We start from the raw sequence: 22,562 nt of genomic DNA on the forward strand, positions 1-22,562 counted from the left end.
CGAGGGGTCCCGGGTCCCCTCTGTCAATCTCGGTCTCGGCCCAGAAGTCCACTCAGAAGTCAGCTCAGGGTCAACGGCCCTACCATGGATGGCTCTGGTCCAAAAACCAAACAGCCGTCAAGACCAAAAAAAATAAAAGCCAGCCAACCAACCAACCAAAAGCCCAGAACACCCACTGGATAGTGTCTAGACAAGTGCGTTCGCCATTTAGGTCTCTGTGTTTCTAGGCTGGTGGCAGGGTGTGCGGCTGTTAAGGGGCCAGGACTGCAGTCCTCGGGGGCTGGGGCTCTCAGTAAATGGGGGGCATGTTCTTTCTGCATCGGAAGGAAAGAGACGGGGCAGGGGCTGGTCCAGGCCCTGAGCCGCCCTGGCCGCGCCCACCTGCTGTACCAGGAGGTCCCCGATCTTCTGGATGATATAATTGCGGTCACTGCCCTCCTCCAGGGACTCCTGACGGCGCTCCTTCAGCCGAGACAGGAAGTGGCCGTGCACCTCCAGCAGGTCGTCTGCGCCCGGGAAGAGGAGGCTGACGGCCTTGGGGCTGAACTGCAGCTCCTCCCGCAGGGCCCTGGAGTAGACCTTCAGCATGATCTTGAGCGTCCGCACGTGGTGGGCCTCCGTCTGCATCAGCTCTGCAGGGACAGGGACGCGAGACTTAGCGGTGCGGAGCCAACGCCCCGGCTCGGCCCTCCCTTGTCCCGCGACGGGCCAGGCCGGCTTCTCAGGTTTCCGCGAAGCCCTCGCACTGGTGGTCTGACAGCCCAGGGGCCAGGCTTCCTGTTCTCCCCGGCCCAGCAGTGCTGGGGGCCCAGCTTAAGGGGGCAGCGAGGGGTGGAGGGACATCAGGAAAGAGAGGACCTGGATGTGGGCTGGGACCTCAAATTCACAGGAGGGGTTCCTGCCTAATGTCAACCGAAGATGCTTCCAGGCTGTTTGAAACAAGAAGACTGTTCTGATGAACACCCCTCCCTGGGAGGTGAAACTTGCGTGTCAGAGACCTGTCCCAGACTATAACTGATGGGAAAAGTAGAGCTCCAGGGAGGATTTTAATTCACTGTTAAAGGCAAAGAAAGATTCGAATTTGTGATGGAGTTCCTCTGCCGCTTAAGTCAAGGCCTTGAAGTTGTTAGAGATGAAACAGAAGTCAGTGGCGCCAGCCGGGGCCAGGGTCGCCAGCCACGGGGCTGGAAGGGCTCTGCGCCTGCCCAGCAGTGGAGACAGTGTGACACAGGGCTGCCCAGAGGGGAGCGACGGACTGCGCCGCCCCCCCCACCCTCTAGGCAGGACTCCTGGCCGGGCCCGGCTCTCCTCCCCACCCACACCCCACCCTGCTCTGGCCCTGGCAGGGCGCTCAGTGTGTGAAACGTGGAAGGAAGTGAGGGTCCACTGGTGAGTGGACACCACTGAGCAGTGTTGGGGGCCTGGAGGAACCCACGGGGGGCACCCAGCCCAGGGATGGGCGGTGCCGGGGAGATGTGGTTTCCACAGTGACTGCAACATCTCATCTAAGGACAGCGGCCGCCTACGGCCAGGTTTTCCAACAGCCGGTGGGAAGGGGCGCCCACCCCGGAGCAGCGCTACAGTCACATGCAGAGAGGGACCCGCCCCCAAAACCTCCACCACGCCCGGGCCTGTCTGTGGTCACCAGGGATGGCTGGGGTGGGCCCAGGCGGTCTTCTCTCTCGGGCTCACCAGCAAGGTAAGGACGAGTCAGGACTGGGCATTCGGCCATTCCTGTCCTCGGGGACTGGTTCTCACAGAGCCCCGTCCGGCCACCTCCTTCCGGGCCTGGAAGGCAGGGCTACCCTGGGGGAGTAGGTGGAGCGGGTCACACAGTCTCAGGGAGGGTCAGCAGTGGAGCCCTGGCTCCCAGATGGAATTAATAAATTTAAAAAAAAAAAAAAAATCAAGAAGAAGAAGAGGGAGGAGGGGGAGGAGGGGGAGGAGGAAGAGAAGAGGGAGGGGAGGGGGAGGAAGTGAAGGGCTGGCGTGGCGGGCCTCCTTACCATAAAGCACATCCTGCCTTTTCACCACCTCCCTCTTCTGTTTCTTCACATATGCGGGGTCCACGGAGAGGCTCCAGGACTCGGCCTCGAACTCGTGGGCATCTGCTTCGATCTCACGCCTCAGCGAGGCAGTGTAGGAGTCTGAGGGAAGGATAGGAGGCCGCTGCTCAGGGGCCCGGGGCCTGGCAGGCTCGGGGCTGCCCCTGCCCGTGCCGCCTGGACGCCCGGATGTGGGTCCCGGCGCCTCCCAGTGGACGGAGACCACCTGACACCCGAGAAAGCATCGAGGCGACGGTACCTTCTATAAAGATGGAGTCAGCGTTCAAAGATGTAAGTGAAAGAGAGTCGTCGGCTGCCTGCTTGAACTTCAGAGACACTGTGTCGGTTTCATCCATCTCTCCTGTGACTGGTCTAGATGGAAATCATAAAACCAGTCATTAAAAAAAATTGCATCAGGGCTTCCCTGGTGGCGCAGTGGTTGAGAGTCCACCTGCCGATGCAGGAGACACGGGTTCGTTCCCGGGTCCGGGAAGATCCCACGTGCCGCGGAGCGGCTGGGCCCGTGAGCCATGGCCGCTGAGCCTGCGCGTCCGGAGCCTGTGCTCCGCAACGGGAGAGGCCACGACAGTGAGGCCCGCGTACCACAAAAAGAAAAAAAAATAAATAAATAAAAATAAAAAAAAATAAAAAATAAAAAAAATTGCATCAAACACACACACACACACACACACACACACACACACACACACACTCTACAAAGGCAAATCACGTTATTACTCAACCTGCTTAGATACTATTTGAGAACTTTCTGGCTATCAGCATAAGCCTAACTCACAGATCATTTTGAAAAATTAGGAGACTATCTGTCAATGTGACATCAGGTCTTCTTCCATCAAAACTGCCCTTTTTTATGGGGGAAGTACACTTGATGTACAATATTATATTAGTTACAGGTGTATAACAGTGATTCACAATTTTTAAAGGTTATACTCCATTTATACTTATTAAAAAAAAAAAACACTGGCGATATTCCCTGTGTTGTATAATATACCCGTGTAGTTTGTCTATTTTATTTTTTAAAATAAATATATTTATTTAATTTATTTATTTTTGGCCGCGTTGAGTCTGTTGCTGCGCGCGGGCTTTCTCTAGTTGCGGTGAGCGGGGGCTACTCTTCGTTGCGGTGCTTGGGCTTCTCATTGCGGTGGCTTCTCTGTTGAAAAGCACGGGCTCTAGACATGCGGGCTTCAGCAGCTGTGGCACGTGGGCTCAGCAGTTGTGGCTCACGGGCTCTAGAGCGCAGGTTCAGTAGTTGTGGTGCATGGGCTCAGTTGCTCCACAGCGTGAGGGATGTTCCCGGACCAGGGCTCGAACCCATGTCCCCATGCACTGGCAGGCGGATTCTTAACCACTGAGCCACCAGGGAAGCCCTATCTATTTTATACATAGTTGTTTGTACCTCTTAATCCCCTGCCCCTGTCTTGCCCCTTTCCCCTTCCCTCTCCCCACTGGCAACCACTAGTTTGTTCCCTATATCTGCCATCAAAACTAACTTTAATTTAATGTTCAAGTACACTCTAAGGGTGCATTCATTATATGCCTCCTTTCCTGGCCACCGGAGCCCTCAGGAGCCCCTGGAATTCTTTCTGGCCAGAGTAGGGTGGACACAGCCTCATTCCCACTTGAGATTGGAGGGAGAATCCTTTCTAGAGGAAAAAGAAAATCAGCTCCCTTCCCCACCGACTCATCCAAGGATCACTGCAGTGACATTTTTTTTTTTTTACGTGAGTTTTTCTACCTGAACGCTGCTGAATGCAATATTACAAGAACCACCTCAAAGTCCTAGGAAAATCGGATTAAGGCATGAATAACAGGACACAAACTTCATGGCAACCTCAGTGGACTTCCAGCCTCGTCTGGAGGACACAAAGGAGCCCTGTCCAAGGGTCCTTCAAGAGCAGGAAGCAAACTGGCTCCAAATGGCCGAGGACCCCCAGAACACATCATTTTTGAAAAAGGAAAAGGAGTGAATCTCCAAAGCATGTGTTAACAGCAATCTCACTGCATAGTGGGGCTCTCCCCAACTCCCCCCCACCGAGGGTCTCCTTCCGGAGAGGCTGTCCTCGGGGTCCCTGAGGAACGCCACCCCTGCTCCCTCCCTTCGCCAGCCCCTGTGGCAGAGGGGCTGCCCGACTCACCCAAGTCTCGTCCCCGTTCCCGCCGGGCTGGGTGCTGGCTGTGGACCCCCCTTGTGCGAGACCGTCATGCCGACATTCCTGGCCAGGCCCGGGCTGCCATCGGACAGGACGGTGGTCCTCGGGTGCTCCTTCAGGGATGCTGCGACGGAGGCAAAGACAGAGCTGGTGCTGAGGAAGTGGGCAGGGTAGCGGAGGTGGCCCGTCCGGAGGCCCCGCTCCGACTGGGGCCGCAGCACGGACAGAATCTTGGAGGTCAGCAGCTCGTTATCCAGAAAGACGTTCTCGCTCCACTTCCTGGGGAAAGAGCTGTAGAACGAGAGCTCGGGGCGGCCACGGAGTGAGCTGGCCCCGTCGCTGCTCTTGGAGCGTGCGTTCCCCATGGCCACGCTGGGGGCGCCGAGACCCAGCCGGGCTGTGCCGTTTCTATAGCCCCGGGGGTGATCCTTCTAGAAGCGGAAAGCTGCTTCTCTTACTGTATTGGCTGAAGCCTCGGGTATGGAGGGCAGGAAGCTGGTCCCCGCTGTGACCGTTTAGTGTGGAGATCACACCGTATTTTCTCCTCAGGTAAAACAAGAATAACACGACAACTCCTCCACCCCACACCCCTCCGTCTTGGTAGGGGGTAAAAAGCAAAGAGCAGTTTACATCCACCGCAAAGAGTCTTAAGATCACGGATTGGGAGCCTGTGCTGACATCACACACATCTCAGATTGTAATTAATCTGAGACCGGCCGTCAGGATGATTCTGAGATGCAGAGACCATGGGGTCTCTGGTGTTGGGCCGCATGCACCACTGTTCGCAATTGCTCCGATAGAATCTGACTCCCAAGGTTGATGAGAGGCCCTGGTCCTATATTACAAGGTGATCGTAAACCAACCTAACACACAACAGGGGCCCCGAAGGGCTGTCCGCCCTCATCTGCTCGTTAAGAGTTGGGATATTACTGTTGCCAACTACCTCCAGTAGATCATATACTTGAATATGTTTCTTCCCATATGTTGTATGTTAATTCATTCCATCCTCTCAATAAGTATCAAGGTATGCAATCTTATCTTCACCTTGATAAATAAGGACAGTGAGAATTAAGAAGATGTGTACAATGTCCAGTGCCACTTATATTTGATAAATGAAAGTCCATGACCTCACTCACAGGACTGACTACCTGATTCAAATCTGCAATTTTTTTCATACTCAGTACTAGCAAGAATGTGTATGTTCTATTAAGGTCATAATCTAGAGACAAGTATTGATCTATTATAATTATACTTGAAGTACACGATTGTACTGGATTTTGGACACATACACCCAAACACATACACACACATAACAAAAACAGAAACAAACAAAAACAGAAATCTAGCATCAGACTGGATAGTGAATAGAAAGGATGTTGAACACAAGGTAAGGGACAGAGTCAAATTATTTTTAAAAAAATGTGATATTAGAATAAGTGTTCAAAGAACGTGAATGTAATTTTTACCTTTTTTAATTAAAAAATATGTATTGAAAAGAAAAAAAAGAGTTGGAATGTTCAGATGTATTGTACCCACTGCTCCTTCCCCATCGATAGAAAGATGCAGCTCTTGGAAAGCCAGGCTGTCATTAATGAGGCTGTTTTTTTTTTTTTTTCCTCCTCCTATTTGACAAGTCGACCATTTAAGTCAAGCCTAGTTGCGACGGGCCGCTTGGCTAATTTATTTATTCTCAGGGTGAAAGCCACATTTGAAAGCTTTGCTCTAAGACAAAAGACATCTGGGGACTTTCCTGGTGGTCCAGTGGTTAAGACTCCGTGGTCCCAATGCAGGGGACACGGGTTCCATCCCCGGTCAGGGAACTAAGATCCCGCATGCCGAGCAGCATGGCAAAAAAAAAAAACAAAACCGAAAGAAAGAAAGAAAGAAAAAGAAAAAGAAAAAGAAAAAAGAAAAAAAGAAGAAATCTGTCCAGTGGCCTTCCTGACCTGGCTCCTGGGTCCCCAATGCACCCACCCACCAGTTTCTCTATGTCACACAAGGAAAGTGGTTGGGACTCTGGTTCCGAGCAGCACGGAGACGTGATGCCATTTGGTCGGTGACCTCAAACATCCTGACGTCATGATCATAAATAGCTAACAATGGCTATTATCATAGTAGACAAAGGTGACAAGGCTGTCACTCACATACCAACACTAGTTTGCAATGGTGAAAATCATAAATCGAGGCCTCCACGGTCCAGGGCAGGCACTTCCTGGCATTTCTACGCCCAGTGGACTCCACCCAGGCAATTATGACCTGGATGTACAAATATGGGGCAAATGCTAAAATGAAGACTTTGCCCGGCGTCCTGGTGCGGCTGACAGATTGTTCCTGTGATGCGAGGTCCTGCCTGAAGTCGGGTGGATTCTGCTTTAATCAAACAGCCCGTGGGAGGAAAAGTCACCCTAAACACCCTCTAAGCATCACTGGTTCCAGAGAATTTTTAGAAAATGATCGGTAATGCTAAATCTACGATAAATGGAATTAGATCTTCCTTGGATGATTAAGAAGACACTTAGAGGTTTTCATGTCTTGGGGCCCCAGGTACCACTGGACTCAAAAGGGTACAAGGGGTAGAATTCCAGCTAAAAGAATAATGAACTAGCCCCCTAAACGTATGATATAATTTACTTATTCCGATCACTGTCTGCCTCCCCAGTAGATGGAGGACAGTACCTCCCACAAAACAGGTGCCAAGAAATCACTGTTTCACGGGATTTTATTTAGCCATAAAAAGGAAGGAAATTCTGACACTTGCTACAACATGGATGAAACGTGAGGACATGGTGTCAGTGAAATAAAGTCAGACACAAAAATGACAAATACCCTCGGATTCCACTTCTAGGAGGTCCCAAAAGGAGTCAGGTTCATAGAGAGAAAAATTAGAATGGGGGGTTCCCAGGGACTGAGGAAGGGGAATGGGGAGTTTTGTTTAAGACGGACAGAGTATCAATTGGGGGAAATGCAGAGAGTTTTGAAGATGGATGGTGGTACTGGTTGCCAACACTGTGGATGCACTTAATGCCACTGGATTGTACTCTGGTTAAACTAGTCAGTTTTAGGTTTATTTTACCACCATTTTTGTGGTTTTTTTTTTTTTTTTTCTGAATCAAAACCCCACATTTGTTTATTTATTTATTTTTGGCTGTGTTGGGTCTTCATTTCTGTGCAAGGGCTTTCTCTAGTTGTGGCGAGCGGGGGGCCACTCTTCATCGCGGTGCGCGGGCCTCACTATCTAGCTGAAGCGCTAGACAGCACTTCAGCACTATGCTTGGGGGCCCCTTTGCCAAATCACTCTCACTGTCGCGGCCTCTCCTGTTGCAGAGCACAGGCTCCAGACGCGCAGGCTCAGCAGTTGTGGCGCACAGGCCTAGTTGCTCCGCGGCACGTGGGATCTTCCCGGACCAGGGCTCGAACCCGTGTCCCCTGCATTAGCTGGCAGATTCTCAACCACTGCGCCCCCAGGGAAGCCCTACCACCGTTTTTTAAAAAAGAAATCATTGTTTATTTAGGGTGATGGAATAGTTCTGCCTCTTGACTGTGGTACTGGTTACTCACATCTACACCTGGAAAACATTTCATAGATATATACACTCCCCTTTCCCTCACAAGAGTGCAGGTAACAACTAGCAAAACCCAAATAGGGTCTGCCACTGGACTATGGTTATCTGAGATGTCATGACGGGGCCGGGGGTGGGGGATATGCTTGGTGGAAGGTACACAGGAAGTCTATTTTTACAACTTCTTGTAAGTCTTGAACTACTCCAGAATAAAAAGTTACAGTCAATTCTTGTTATTCGTGGTAGTGACTGAATTAGCTAATACGGAACCACAGCTCCTATGGGAGCTTCTGGCTGCACTTTTGCCAACCATTCATCCTGTAACCTTGTTTTATTTGAGTTTCTATTGAAAAACGCATTGTTTAACATATACTGTTGATTCAGTAACGTTGAACTTGTGTCTGAACGAAGCTGGTCTAACACAGATTTTTCTCTTAAGGCCCACTGTAGCCTTCTGGTGCTTAAGACCACTAGACAGCACTTCAGCGCTATGCTTGGGGGCCCCTTTGCCAAATCACCAACAAAAAGCTCCCCCCCACCAAAAAAAAGGGCAAAACACGTGGCACCAAATACCCTGCAAAAAGGACACGTGTTTGCAGTACGAACTGAAGCAAGAATGCAGGGCACGGCCTGTTCAACCTCAGCTGGGAACGTGCGCCTCAGTGACTCACATTTTTCAGCGCACGTGTCTCTGCACGTGACTGTGAAAACACCCCACAAGTACCGACTGGAGGGTTACAGATACATTTTAGCCAGCAGGTGAATTTGCAAAGACAGAATCCTGCATCCATACGATGGGAGAGCATTCATCTAAAGAAGAAATGAGATGCTGAAACGTGCTCCGACGTGGGTGGACCCGGGAAATACCCTGCTGAGGGCGAGTGGTCAGGCACACGAGACCAGGCGGTGTAGGGGTCCATCTATAGGAAACATGCAGAATGGGTAAATCCCCAATGATGGGAAGTAGTAGATCAATAGGTAGGTGCCTAGGACTTGGGGAGATTGGAGGGTGACAGCTAATGGGTACGGGGTTTCTCTTGGGGGTTCTAAAATTGATTGCGGGGGAAAAAAAGGGGGGGAATTCCCTGGCAGTCTAGTGGTTAGGATCCGGCGCTCTCGCTGCTGAGGGCCTGGGTGCGACCCCTGGTTGGGGAACTAAGATTCCCCAAGCTGTGCGGCATGGCCAAAAATAAATAAAACAAAACAAAATAAAATGAATTGATTGCGGTGATTCTGAATACACTAGAAGCCACTGTACTGTACACTGAAATGGGTGCATGGTATGATATGTGAATTACATCTCAGTTAAAGCTGTTCGGCGGATAAACTCCTGTGCAGAAGCGCTACCTTTCTGCAGGAGAACAAGCCCAGTGATTTGCAGGTTTCACACCCAGGATGACTTAGCCATGCTGCCCCTGGCTCTGAGACAGACAGGAATCTGTATTCATCCTGCCCTCGTGTTTTCCTGAACCAGACAGCCATGGTGGGGTAGACAGGGGGTGGTGGGTCGCTGGGATCTGGGCTGTGCTGTCTGCACGGCCATCGAACCCGATTCGGAGCTTAATTAGCACCGTCTGCCCACCGGCTGAGAGGTGCCATCGACCGGCACGCTCCTGGCCCGCTGCGGCAACCGGTCCACCACAGAGGGGAGGGGACCCAGAGGAGAGCCAGGAATGACAATGAGAAGTGAACGGTGAAAATGGAAAAAAACGTTCTTGGCCCGGAGGAGAAAACACAGCCCCTCTCGGCCACAGACAGACAGCGGCCTGTTCTCATGACTTTTTTTTTTTTTTTAAACCTGTTTTGCCTCGGTTTCTTGAAGAGTGGTCTCTGTGAGCAAATCAGACGACGAAGCTGGTGTGACAGCTGCGATGACCCCACTCCGGGATTTCACTTGGACAACAGACCCCACGCCACGAAGTTCAGGTTAACAGGGGCTAATTTCTAGCGTACTTAGGCTCCCGGGTGACCTGCAGTCTGTAAATCCTCTGATACACAAGCACAACCCCATCAGCCCTTGGGGGAATGTAAGGACCCTTGAGGGAAGTCCATGAGCAAGACTTGATAGTTAAGAACCTGTTGAAAGTCATTTTTCAAGGAAATTCATTATGACATATCAAGTGACCATCTTAATTGAGCTTAAACTGTCCTTTATAATCTAGAAGCACACTGGCTTCTAGAAACACCAACTTCCAAGCAAGAATTCTATATTCTAACCAACAAGGACCTACTGTATAGCACAGGGAACTATACTCAATATCTGATAATAACCAGTAATGGAAAAAAATCTGAAAAAGAACATATAGATATATATACCTATAACTGATTCACTTTGCTGTACACCTGAAACTAACACAACACTGTCAATCAACTATACTTCAATTTAAAAAAAAAAAGAATTCTATATTCTAAATGGCAGATTCCTCCTGCTGCTCGATGGGAAAGTAACTGGAAACATCTTTGGGAGGCAGCTGGGCCCGGGCACAGAGGTCCCTGCAGTTTTCTGCAAAAGGCCACGCAGGGGACTTCCCTGGTGGTCCAGTGGGTAAGACTCCACGCTCCCAATGCAGGCGGCCTGGGTTCGATCTCTGGTCAGGGAACTAGATCCCGCATGCCACAACTAAGAAGTCCACGTGCCGCAACTAAGACCCGGAGCAGCCAAAATAAACAAACAAATAAATAAATAAATATTAAAAACAAAAAAAAAACAAACAGTAAAACCACCAGCCGCCCAGCAGGTTCAAAGCCCTGGCTTCGAAACAGCTGCCCCTTTTCTCATATTTGGTGGGTCCTAGGCCCCCCTCCCTGCCCCCTTCTTTGTGTCTTCGAAGACTTTTCTCTCAGGCTGCGAGTGCCACCTGTCTCTGGAGAGTTCTAGCAAGCATGGGCTGCGGGCGAGTGTTCTAGAGACAATTACGAAAATCTGATACCAAATGAAGTTTTCAGTTCACAGTTCCCGGCCTGGCAGCCACCTGGGAATAGACTAAATCAATGCTGAGACAACTCATTGATTTCTCTGCCCTGCTTTAGCTGGATGTTACAAAAGCAAGACAGCATAAAAAAGAAAAAAAGGAAAAATACAGGAGGGGGAAAAAAAACCCCAAACCCCAAACCTTGACCCCATGCCTCAGAGGACAAAGAGAGAAAAAAAAAAAAAGAAAAAAAGAAAAGAAAAGAAAAAAGGCATATTGGGGCTTAGAAGTGTGAGCCAGAAAGAATACTCTTTGTGAACCTGAAATTTAAAAAATACACAAGCCCCCCCAGCCACTCCCAAATTACGTCAAACCCTGCAAACACCACTTAAAAAAGAATTGTGGGATCTTCTTGACTCTGTGTGCAGAAGACTTAAAAATCACAAAACAGCATAAAAGTAGAAATAACCTGTACTGCTACCACCCACAGTTAATTGCTTCTGGGATGAAGATTTATAAGTTGCGAATTAATGTTTAATAATGAGTGATCTAGAGATCTGTGTTGAAAAATCCCTCACGTACAGCAAAAGGATAATATGGTAGCAAATATATATTTCTGGCGTAAATATCATGCAGGACACGTGTTATACCATCAAGCGATATGCTTGCAAATCACTATTCTACAAAACAGTTTGTATTGTTCTATGGATAATTCTGGAAGTTAACACAGAAAGGACCAATGGCCATGTCCGTGGGCATAAAAATGAACCTCAACCTAAACTTCATGTTTTTCACAAACAAGAACTCAAAATGGGCCACAGATTTAAACAGAAAATGTAGAACTATAACACTTTTCAGAGCTAACATAGGAGAAAATCTTCAGGAACTGGGGCTTGGATGGGTCAAAGAGTTCTTTGCTATGACACCAGAAGCCTGATCCACAAAAGAAAAATATATCTTTAAATTGACTTCGTCATAATTAAAAATATTTGCTTGTGGAACATCTATTAAAAGTATGAAAAGACAGGCTACAGAGTGGGAGGAAATATTTTGCAAACTGCCTATCTGATGAAGGACTAGCATTTAGAATATATGACGTGCTCTCAAAATCCAACAGTAAAAATACAAACAACCCATTCAGAAAATGAGCACAGGGCTTCCCTGGTGGCGCAGTGGTTGAGAGTCCACCTGCCGATGCAGGGGACACGGGTTCGTGCCCCGGTCCGGGAAGATCCCACAAGCCGCAGAGCGGCTAGGCCCGTGAGCCACGGCCGCTGAGCCTGCGCGTCCGGAGCCTGTGCTCCGCAACGGGAGAGGCCACAACAGTGAGAGGCCCGCGTACCGCAAAAAAAAAAAAAAAAAAAAGAGCATAAGAGATGAAGACTACATTTCACCAAAGAAGATACACAGACAGTAAAAAAAGCACATGAAATGATGTTCAACATCATTTAGCCATCAGAGAAATGCAAAATCACCATGAGCCACCACTACAAGCACAGCAAAAATTAAAAACGGTGATGCTAAATGCTGGTGAGGATGTGGAGAAACTGGATCACTCATACATTGCTGGTGGGAATGTAAAAGGGTGCAACCACTCTGGAAAATAGTTGGGTGGTCTGTAAAGAAAACTAAACAATTGCATTCTTGTGTATTTATCTCAGAGAAATGCAAAACTCAGGTCCAGACAAAAACCTTTACATGACTGTTTGCAGCTGCTTTGAGGCCAAAACAGGAAACAACACAGATGTCCTTCACTGAGTAAATAGTCAGACAAACTGCGGTCCGCCCATGCCACGGAGTACTACTCGGCAAGGAAAAGGGACTGTCGAGGGCACACAGCAACCTGGGTGGACCTCACTGGCGCCATACTGAAATAAAAGCCAATCTCAAAAGGTCACCGTATGATTCCATTTATGTAACATTCTTTTTGTTTTGTTTTTGTTTTTGTTTTTTTTTGGCTGCACTGAGTGGCTTGCGGGGTCTCAGCTCCCCAACCAGGGATCAAATCCAGGCCCCCAGCAAGGGAAGTGCGGAGTCCTAACCACTGAACCGCCAGGGAATTCCCTATGTAGCATTCTTGAAATGACAAAATTATAGACAGAGAAAAGATTTGTGGTTGCTGGAGTTACCAGTGGAGGGGGGGGGGGCGGGTGCGTGAAGAGTGGGTGAGAATTTAAGGCAGAAGTTCAAGGGCAATCTGTGGTGATGGAACAGTCTTGGATTTTGAGGGAAGTGGTGGCTGTGGGAAACTACACATGTAATAAAATGGCATTGGACCAGACTCACATATTGTCCAGATGACAATTTCCTCATTTTGATATCCTATTATATTGTAGTTACAAAGAAGTAACCAGTGGGGGAAACTGTGTGAGGGGTATACGTGACCTCTCGGTACCACCTTTGCAATTTCCTGTGAATCTGTAATGATTTCAAAAGAAAAAGTGTGAAACAAACAAAAGCATCACTACCACCAAAAAAAAAAAAGAAAGAACACTCATGCCCAAAGTCGTAAACAGCTCCGGCTGCCATAATAAAATAACAGATTGGGTGGCTTAAACAATAGACATTTATGTCTTACAGTCCTGGAGGCTGGGAAGTCCAAGACTAAGGTGCCAGTAGATTCAGCCTTTGCTGAGGGCTTGCTTCCTGGCTTCAGATGGCCACCTTCTTGCTGGGTCCTTACATGGTAGAGAGAGTGAGAACAAGCTATCTAGGGTTTTTTCTTATAAGGGCACTAATCCCGTCATGGGGGCCCCAACCTCATGACCTCATTTACTCCTATCACCTTGCAAAGGCCCCACCGCCTACTACCATCACGCTGGGGGCTTAGGGATGCAACATGGGAATTGGAGGGAAACACAATTCAGACCAGCACACAGTGAATAAAGTCGTGTTTCCTGCGAACTCATTTAATTCCAGAGCTTCTCTTATCACTCACTGGACACCTCAGCAGAAAGAACAAGCAGCCTTCCTCTTTCTTCCCTCCCTTCATCTCTTAGAGGGAAGGCCAAAGGGCACAGCCTCTTAAGAAAAATTCCTGCAGAAGGTGATGGACACTCAACCGAGACCTCAGAGATCAGTTCTGATGGCCAAGGAGGAGGGTCTGGGAATAGTGCTTTATAAGAAGGCAGGCTTGGAGATATTCAGAGAGGGTCACAATGAAAACAAGAAATGCCCGAGGACCTCATGGCAAGTCACCATAATTTGGGAGAAGAGACTGTGAGAGTATAAAAAGTAATGAGAGGGACTTCCCTGGTGGTCCAGCAGTGAGGACTCGGCGCTTCCACTTCAGGGGGCATGGGTTTGATGCCTGGCTGGGGAACTAAGATCCCACAAGATCCCACAAGCTTCACAGTGCGGCAAAAAAAAAAAAAAAAAAAAAAAAAAAAGTGCCACCCAACGGGATGTGGGCCTGCTCCACTGAGAGTGGCCGAACGCTGAGACTTTGCCCTGGCTGGAAACCTGGGGACTTCGTGCAGAAGCCTCTGCCAGGGGCCACCACGTAAAGGAGAAATGCGCAAAGGTGTGGATGGTAAGCAATGATACCTGGCTGAGAGAGCTGCCAGATGGCCCTGGGCCGGCCATCCCTGCCTGTCCCTGACCTCATGGGAGAATCTGCCCTTAATGAGTAAATCCTCAACATCACCGCACGGCATAGAAAATATTTACTTTGGGGGCTTCCCTGGTGACGCAGGGGTTAAGAATCTGCCTGCCAGTGCAGGGGACATGGGTTCAAGCCCTGGTCCGGGAAGATCCCACACGCCGTGGAGCAACTAAGCCCGTGCGCCACAATTACTGAGCCTGCGCTCTAGAGCCCGCGAGCCACAACTACTGAAGCCCACGCGCCACAACTACTGAAGTCCGCACGCCTAGAGCCTGTGCTCCGCGACAAGAGAAGCTACCATAATGAGAAGCCTGTTCCCCGCAACGAAGAGTAGCCCCTGCTCGCCGCAATTAGAGAAAGCCCGCGCACAGCAATGAAGACCCGACGCAGCCAAAAATAAATAAATAAAATAAATTTTTTAAAAAAGAAAAATTTACTTTGTTATTAGCATGAATGTTAAATACGGTCATCCCTCGGTATCCGGAGAGGACTGGTTTCAGGGCCTCTAGGATGCCAAAATCCCAAATCCCAGGATGTTGAATCCCTTGTATGAAATGGTGAAGTATCAATACAGTTGACCCTTGAACAACACGGGTGTGAACTGTGCAGGTCCACTTACAGCGGATTTTTTTTCCCCACTAAATATGTGCTATAGTTCTATACAATCCGTGGTTGGTTGAATCTGAGGATGTGGAGCCACAGATATAAAGGGTCAACTATAAAGTTATACTCAGATTTTCAACTGCACAGAGGGTCAGCGCCCCTACCTCACGCCCCCGCACTGTTCAGGGGTCAGCTGAATCTGCACAGAACCTATGCACACCCTCAGGTATACTTTAAATCATCTCAAGGTTACGTATAATACCTAATACAATGTAAATGCTAGGTAAATAGTTGGCTGTGAGTGCAGCAAATTCAAGTTTTGCTTTCTGGAAGTTTCTGGGGTATTTCTGATCCTTGGTTGGCTGAATCAAGGATGTGGAACATGTGGATATGGGGGGGGGGGCAACTGTACCCTTTCTGCTTAGCTAAGGAACTGTGCCCAACTCACTGTCTGCCTGTGTCTAGAGAAAAGGGAACTGCGTGATCTTTTATGTATGTGTATCTTGCTGAAAATTAATCTGAGTAAAAGATTTTTGGAAAGCTCAGGTCTGAAATGACATTTTGCTGGATACACCTGACATCTGTGAATGTTACGTTACCGAACGGGGCCTGCAACTTAGGTAGCATTCGTACCTTAAAATTAAAACAAAAACAAACAATAACAAAAAAGAATGGCCAAGGAGCTTCCTCTCTCTGAAATGGGTTGTTTGGCAGATAACTTGGAGGTTCATCACCTGAATGGCATTTTCCTTTTCTCCAATGACATCAATGAATATGTTGGTACCAAAATGCAGTAATGTTTTATAATGAGTAGATGCCTGCCTATTGTGATTATAGATAATTCCCCCTTTGTTTGGTTTTGTGTTAAGAGTTTACTTTTGAGAAGAAGAAGAAAAGAGGGGTTTATTTCAAAGACCTGATATCTGAGATTAAAGGAGGAAGGGGGGGGGTCTTAAAAATTTGGAAAATGAACCCAGACAAAACTATAATTCAAAAAGATACATGCACCCCAATGTTCGTAGCAGCACTGTTCACAATAGCCAAGACACGGAAGCAACCTATATGTCCATTGACAGAGGAATGGATAAAGAAGATGTGGTACATATACACAATGGAATATTACTCAGCCATAAAAAAAGAATGACATAATGCCATTTGCAGCAACATGGATGGACCTAGAGATTATCATACTAAGTGAAGTAAGTCAGACAGAGAAAGACAAATATCATATGATATCACTTATAGGTGGAATCTAAAATACGACACAAATGAACATACCTACGAAACAAAAACAGACTCACAGACATAGAGAACAGACTGGGGGTGGGGGTGGGGGAGGGAAGGATTAGGAGTTTGGAATTAGCAGATGCAAACTAGTATATACAGGATGGATAAACAACGAAGTCCTACTGTGTAGCACAGGGAACGATATTCAATACCCTAATGAACCATAATGGAAAAGAATATAAAAAGAATATATATACATATAACTGAGTCACTTTGCTGTACAGCAAAAATTAACACAACGTTGTAAATCAACTATACTTCAATAAAATAAAAGATGTGGAGAATGATTTGATGAAGAATCCCGAGGAGTAAGGAAAGGGGGCAGGATCTGAAGGAGGAGGGTGAGGGGCTGCCACGGAAGACCACCAAGTTCAGGTTTTCAAAGGCTGGTGATTAGAACGGGACAACGGGGCTCCGCTGGTGGCGCAGTGGTTATTAGAACCGGACAAATGCTTAATGGCAAAGGATCACAACATTAGGGAAGTAGCTCAAAAGTGAAATCCGCTCAGTGCAATGTGGGCTCCTGGGCTGGATCTTGGCACAGAAAACCTGGTGAAACCTGAATAAAGTACAGAGTTTAGTCAACAGTAATGTGAACATCAGGGGAAACTATGTGGCGGCGGGGGGTAGGGGGGGCGTATAAGGAAACTCCATACTCTCTTTGCAAGTTTTTTATAAACTGAAAACTATTCTCAAATGAAAGTTTCCTTTGTTTAAAAAAAAAAAGTTCAGTTCGGGAGGAACTGAGCCTTGTTAAGAACAAAAGAATAACATTTGAAAAGGTATGCGTGTGCCGGTGCTCTGAGTTATGTTTCAAAAGGGCAGGAATGGGCCAGGCCCCTCTTGGGACAGAGGGAGGGAAGTGACAAATAATCGAAAATATTTAGGGACACCCATGTTCACAGCAGCATTATTCACAATAATGCTGAGGTGGAAGCAACCCAAGTGTCCACTGATGGATGAATGGATAAACAAAATGTGGTCCTTTCATAACACTGGAATATTATTTGGCCCTAAAAAGGAAGGAGATTCTGACACCTGCTACAACACGGATGGACCCTGAGGACATGATCCTCAGTGAAATAACTCAGACACAAAAGCACAAATACTGTCTGATTCCACTCATGTGAGGTCCCTAAATGAGTCACATCCACAGAGACAAGAAGTAGATGGTGGGGGCCAGGGGCTGGGGGAGGGGGATGGAGTCGGTGTTTCATGGGGACAGAGTTTCAGTTTGGGAAGATGAGAAAGTTCTGGAGATGATGGTGGGGATGGTTGCACAACAATGTGAATGTGCTTAGTGCCACTGAATTGTGCACTTATGATGGTGAAGATGATAAAGCTTTTGCACAGCAAAGGAAACCATAAACAAAACGAAAAGACAACCTACGAACTGGGAGAAAATATTTGCAAGTGATGTGACTGATAAGGGTTTAATTTCCAAAATATACAAACAGCTCATACAATTCAATAACAAAAAAAACCCCAAAAACCCAATCGAAAAATGGGCAGAAGACCAAAATAAACATTTCTCCAAAGACATACAGATGGTCAATAGGCACATGGAAAGATGCTTAACATCGCTAATCATTAGAGAAATGCAAATCAAAACTGCAATGGGGTACCACCTCACACAGGTCAGAATGGCCATCATTAAAAAGTCTACAAATAATAAATGCTGGAGAGGGTGTGCAGAAAAGGGACCCTTCTTACACTGTTGGTGGGAATGTAAATTGGTGCAGCCACTATGGAGAACAGTGTGGAGGTTCCTCAAAAAACTAAAAATAGAGTTGTCATATGATCCAACAATTACACTCCTGGGCATATACACAGACAAAACTATAATTTGAAAAGATACATGTGCCCCTAGGTTGATAGCAGCACTATTCACAATAGCCAAGACATGGAATCAACCTAAGTGTCCATCGACAAAGCAATCAATGGATAAAGAAGACGTGGCACACATATACAATGGAATATTACTCAGCCAGTAAAAAGAATGAAATAATGTCATTTGCAGCAACATGGATGGACCTAGAGATGATCATACTAAGTGAAGTAAGTCAGACAGAGAAAGACAAACACCATGTGATATCACTTACATGTGGAATTTAAAAATATGACACAAATGAACTTATCTACAAAACAGAAACAGACTCGCAGACACACAGACCTGTGGTTACCAAGGGACTGGGGGAGGGAAGTACTGGGAGTTTGGGATTAGCAGACGCAAACTATTATATATAGGATGGATAACATCAAGGTCCAACTGTATAGAACAGGGAACTATATTCGATATCCTGTGATAAACCATAATGGGGAAAAATATAAAAAAGAATGTATATATGTATAACTGAATCATTTTGCCGTACAACTGCAATTAACACAACACTGTAAATCAACTATACTTCAATAAAATTAAAAATAAAAACAAAAAAAGATGGTTAAGATGACAAATTTTATGCATATTTTACCTCTATTGAAGATGAAAACGAAATTAAAGGACCCAGAGTGTGTCCACATAATACCACTTAACAGAGAAAAAAATGAGACTCCCCCCTCCCCCCCCATTTTTTGGGGGCCACACCGTGTGGCTTGTGGGATCTCGGTTCAGGGATTGAACCTGGGCCACAGCAGTGAAAGCCCAGGATCCTAACCACTAAGCCACCAGGGAACTCCCTAAAACGAGACTCCTTAACCGTGGTTTCCTTTTGTCTCCTCTGTTGGTGAGATGGCACCTGGACCAGGAAGGATCAGAGAAAACACATTAAGAACGGTGTCGAAGCTCAGTGCAGGACGAGGGACGTGTAGCTGACCTCAACTCCTCAGTACCTGGCACGTGACTGTCCAGGGACACAGATGGCACCAACTAAAGTCACCAGATCGGACAACGTTTGCGTCAGACACGGAGACAGTTGGCGGAGCGTGTGTGGGGTGCCTTTGAGGAGAGCAGAGTGACAGAAAACAACAGAAGGGCAAAGCGATCCTGATTGGAAAAGAGGAAGGAAGTTAATCTCACAAACTCGATGTCAATCTCTGGCAAAGGATGGCTTATGGGCTTTGGGGATGGGAAATAGGCCGTGAATCCTGGGTTTCCCGTTTCCTGGAGCAAATCAAGACTAAACTCTGAGAGGTGTGCTTTGCAGCCCTACAGGAGAGTAGACAGAGAGAAGGTGTTTACAGCCACTACAGCAAATGGGTCGCTAATCCTCGTGGCTCTGGGCACAGTGGGGAGACAGAGTGCATACGGGCCCCTGCGGCATCAGCTAGGTGCTGGCTGAATCCCTCATGACATCCTTGTAAATTCCAGGGGGTATTAAGAACCGATGGGTGCAGGTTGGGCGACTTTAAAATTTCCTGGGCATCCACACTCAAGCTTGGTAATGGACCGATCTTACGTAGAAAGAGGGTCTCTAGTGGAACGCCAAAGGGCTCTGTCCTCGGTCTTGCCTGAGATGAGACCATAGGAGGCTCGCTTATCAAATTCACAGGTGACATGGAGCAGAGAAGCTGTCCCACATTTTGTTTGGAAATAAAGACAGAGAGATGAATTAACACAAAGCTTTTCTTTTTGGGGAGGGGCCGCCCCGCGTGGCACGCGGGATCCCCGACCACTGATCGAACCTGGGACCCCTCGGCAGTGGAAGTGCCGAGTCCTAACCACTGGACCGCCAGGGAATTCCCAAACACAAAACCATCTTGATAGGCTACTATGGAGGAAATATCAAGAGATTCGGCAAAGATGGGGGGCATGGGAGGTTCCCACCTGTAGCAGCAGCACAGGTGAGAAAACCAAAGGGGCTTTTGGTGCCTGCAGGCAGGCTCAATAAACCAACAGTGTGGTGCCCACGGGGCTGGGTCATCTTAGGTCACAGCAGTATCAGTGCGATAACCAGAGCTAGGAGGGCCAAACTGCTGGCCGGCCAAGCCTGCCCTGGAGTTTATCTAGGGCCTGGGCCAAGTTCGGTGAGTTCTTTGGCCGGAAGTGGCACCTAGAAAGCTGTGTTCTAGTAAGTTCCGTGGAGGGTCGGATGTAGGTGGACTGAGGCCCCCATGAGGGCCAACTGGGGCTGAGTGGGGTATGCCCTGGAGAGTTTATAGAACTACCGAGGGGTTCCAGCCGTGACTTGAGAGCAAGGGGCCGAAGGATGGGGGTGATGCTTGGAGGAAAGGAAGTCCAGGATGGCGGTCCCCATGAACGGCTGGCTCATGGGCGGGCGTGGAAGTGGGCTCTCCTGGGGGGCTCCCCTATGTAACAGGTGACGTTAACACAGATGAAGGATTTCTAGTTTTCCATAATAATTAAATAGCAACCGCCTGGGATTTCACAAACCAGACAGAACCACTGCTCCGGTTTTAGCACATTCCTTTCCATTCTTATTTCTGTTCATTTCAACGAGGTCACACGGTCGCCAACCATCAACCATTTCTGACCTACAAAAACGACCATTTCCCACAGTTTGACCTAATACATGGGTGAGCTCCTGCCCAAACTTAATTTTACATCCTGCTTTTCCATTTAAGATGTGTCATAAACATTCTGCCAGCCTGTCAAGTACATTGTGTAAAGCTTTTACAACAGCTTTCTCATGGAAATCTTTTGCAATGGCTGTAAAATCACTTATTAAACACGACCATTCCTCTAATGTCATGTTCTTGGGGTATTTCCGACGTTTCCTGTGGTTGTAAATTAAACTGTGATGGACATCCGCGTGACATACGTCATCAGCAATGGATACTCTCCTGGGATAAATTCTTAGCAGCTGGGTCCCCCACCCCTTGTTTCCACAGTCCATCTTCCCCCACCATAGCACAGACTGTCCGGAAGCTTCCTGAGAGCAGGCCGCTGTCTGGTCAAGCGCTGTATCCCCAGCTGCTGGGGAGCTCAGTGGGTCTCACTCTGCAAGCAGGGTCGAGGGTCTGGATTCTCAGATACTTTAGATCCGCTCAAAAGAGCTCTTCGGGGGGCAGGGGAGAGGGATAAATTTGGAGAATGGTATTGACACAGACACACTACTATATATAAAATAGATAACTAATAAGGACCTACTGCATAGCATAGGGAACTCTACTCAGTGCTCTGTAATGACCCATATGGGAAAAGAATCTAGAAAAGAGTGGCTATAGGTGTATGTATAACTGATTCACTTTGCTGTAGAGCAGAAACTAACATGGCATTGTAAATCAACTAGACTCCAATAAAAATTAAAAATTAATTAAACAAAGAGCTCTGCTGAGCACGTGGCCTGCCCCCACCAGGGAACCTGGACTTGACACACTTCCCAGGAGTGGTGGCTCCCGCCGCACCACGCTCATTCTCGCTCATTCTCTCCCTGCACCGTCCCCGGGCCCCTCCCCGTGCTCTCTGGGAGCCTCCTCCCCTCCGCGCAGGGCCCTCCCTCCGTGCCAGCGGGACAAGTTCTGGCCGTTTAGCCAAGGCTGTGACCTCCTTGGCTGGCTGCCCGTCCAAACTTGCCACCCCAGTCCCTCTCCACCTGCTGCCTGTGCAGCTTCCCACACACCTGGTCGGCGTCCCCACGGCTTTGGTATAAAGTCCTAACTCCCTGGCCTCCTTGTGCGGGACTCTCCAGGGTTCGGGCCCCTCCCAGGCCTCACTTCTTGCCACCAATTGCACCCTGTACCCCAACTGTGCCGTCAGGCAGCACTGGGGAGCCCTGGAGTCCCTGGGGGCCCTGGCCCAGGTGCCTCTGTGCTCGGGCAGCTTTGAGGTCAGGTCAGAGTCTCTCTGGGTTGCCCTGCCCTGCTCCCCCACCCTCATGGTCTAGGCCTCCCGGTGCGCATCCGTTACCTGCCCCCCACCCCATCAAACCTTGACCTCGTCAGGGTGAGGGTCGTGTGTCACTCATCTCTGTGTGACATCACCGGCCATCTCTGTGCTCATGGCACAGGTACACAGAAAGACCTGGTCCCTGCCAGGAAGGTCAAGGGTAGACACCCAAGGGTGAGGCCTGCAGGGGTCGGGTGCGAGTCCGTCCCTGGCTATTTCACTTTAAAGACAACTTGTCACCTTTCCACTTAAGAAACAAAAAAATCTCCACGGAACAGACTGGGCTCTGCTGGAAGGTGGGGGAACGAAATGAGGGTCTGTCAACCCTCACGGCTCCTCTCTTGATGAACTCCCTGCCCCCCGCCCCCCCCCGCCCCAGAACCTTATGCACTTTCTCACCCCCAGACCTGTCATTTACTGAGCCAGCATCACCCCGACAGGACCTGTCCCTGGCCCTGAAAGTTGACCTCCCCCTGCCCAAGCCCACTCTTCTCCTGGGGTCTCCGTGGCCCTCTTGCTACCCTGGCTGACTTCATGAAGACAGCTCTCCTCCTCTGCACGGTGCCCAGAGACATTCCCACCCTTGGGA

At 48.4% G+C, this 22,562-nt stretch overlaps 1 protein-coding gene across 3 annotated transcripts in view; it reads right to left on the reverse strand.

Moving 5' to 3' along the window:
- The window catches only part of ARHGEF18 (Rho/Rac guanine nucleotide exchange factor 18), a 62,932-nt gene that overhangs the window by 23,719 nt on the left and 16,651 nt on the right, over positions 1-22,562 (reverse strand). For 2 of the 3 annotated variants that reach the window (XM_067032990.1, XM_059062607.2), the window contains exons 2-5: positions 4,205-4,343; positions 2,305-2,417; positions 2,007-2,147; positions 382-632 (exon numbers count right to left, since the gene is read on the reverse strand). In XM_067032990.1, the coding sequence (XP_066889091.1) occupies positions 382-632; positions 2,007-2,147; positions 2,305-2,417; positions 4,205-4,272 (573 nt within the window). In that variant the 5' untranslated portion in view covers positions 4,273-4,343. Of the gene's footprint in view, positions 1-381; positions 633-2,006; positions 2,148-2,304; positions 2,418-4,204; positions 4,585-22,562 lie in introns of those variants that run through there. The other variant, XM_059062606.2, reaches the window with a different exon arrangement.

The sequence above is a fragment of the Kogia breviceps genome, chromosome 4 (genome assembly GCF_026419965.1).
Source record: "Kogia breviceps isolate mKogBre1 chromosome 4, mKogBre1 haplotype 1, whole genome shotgun sequence".
In the NCBI taxonomy this organism is placed as follows: Eukaryota; Metazoa; Chordata; class Mammalia; order Artiodactyla; family Physeteridae; genus Kogia; species Kogia breviceps.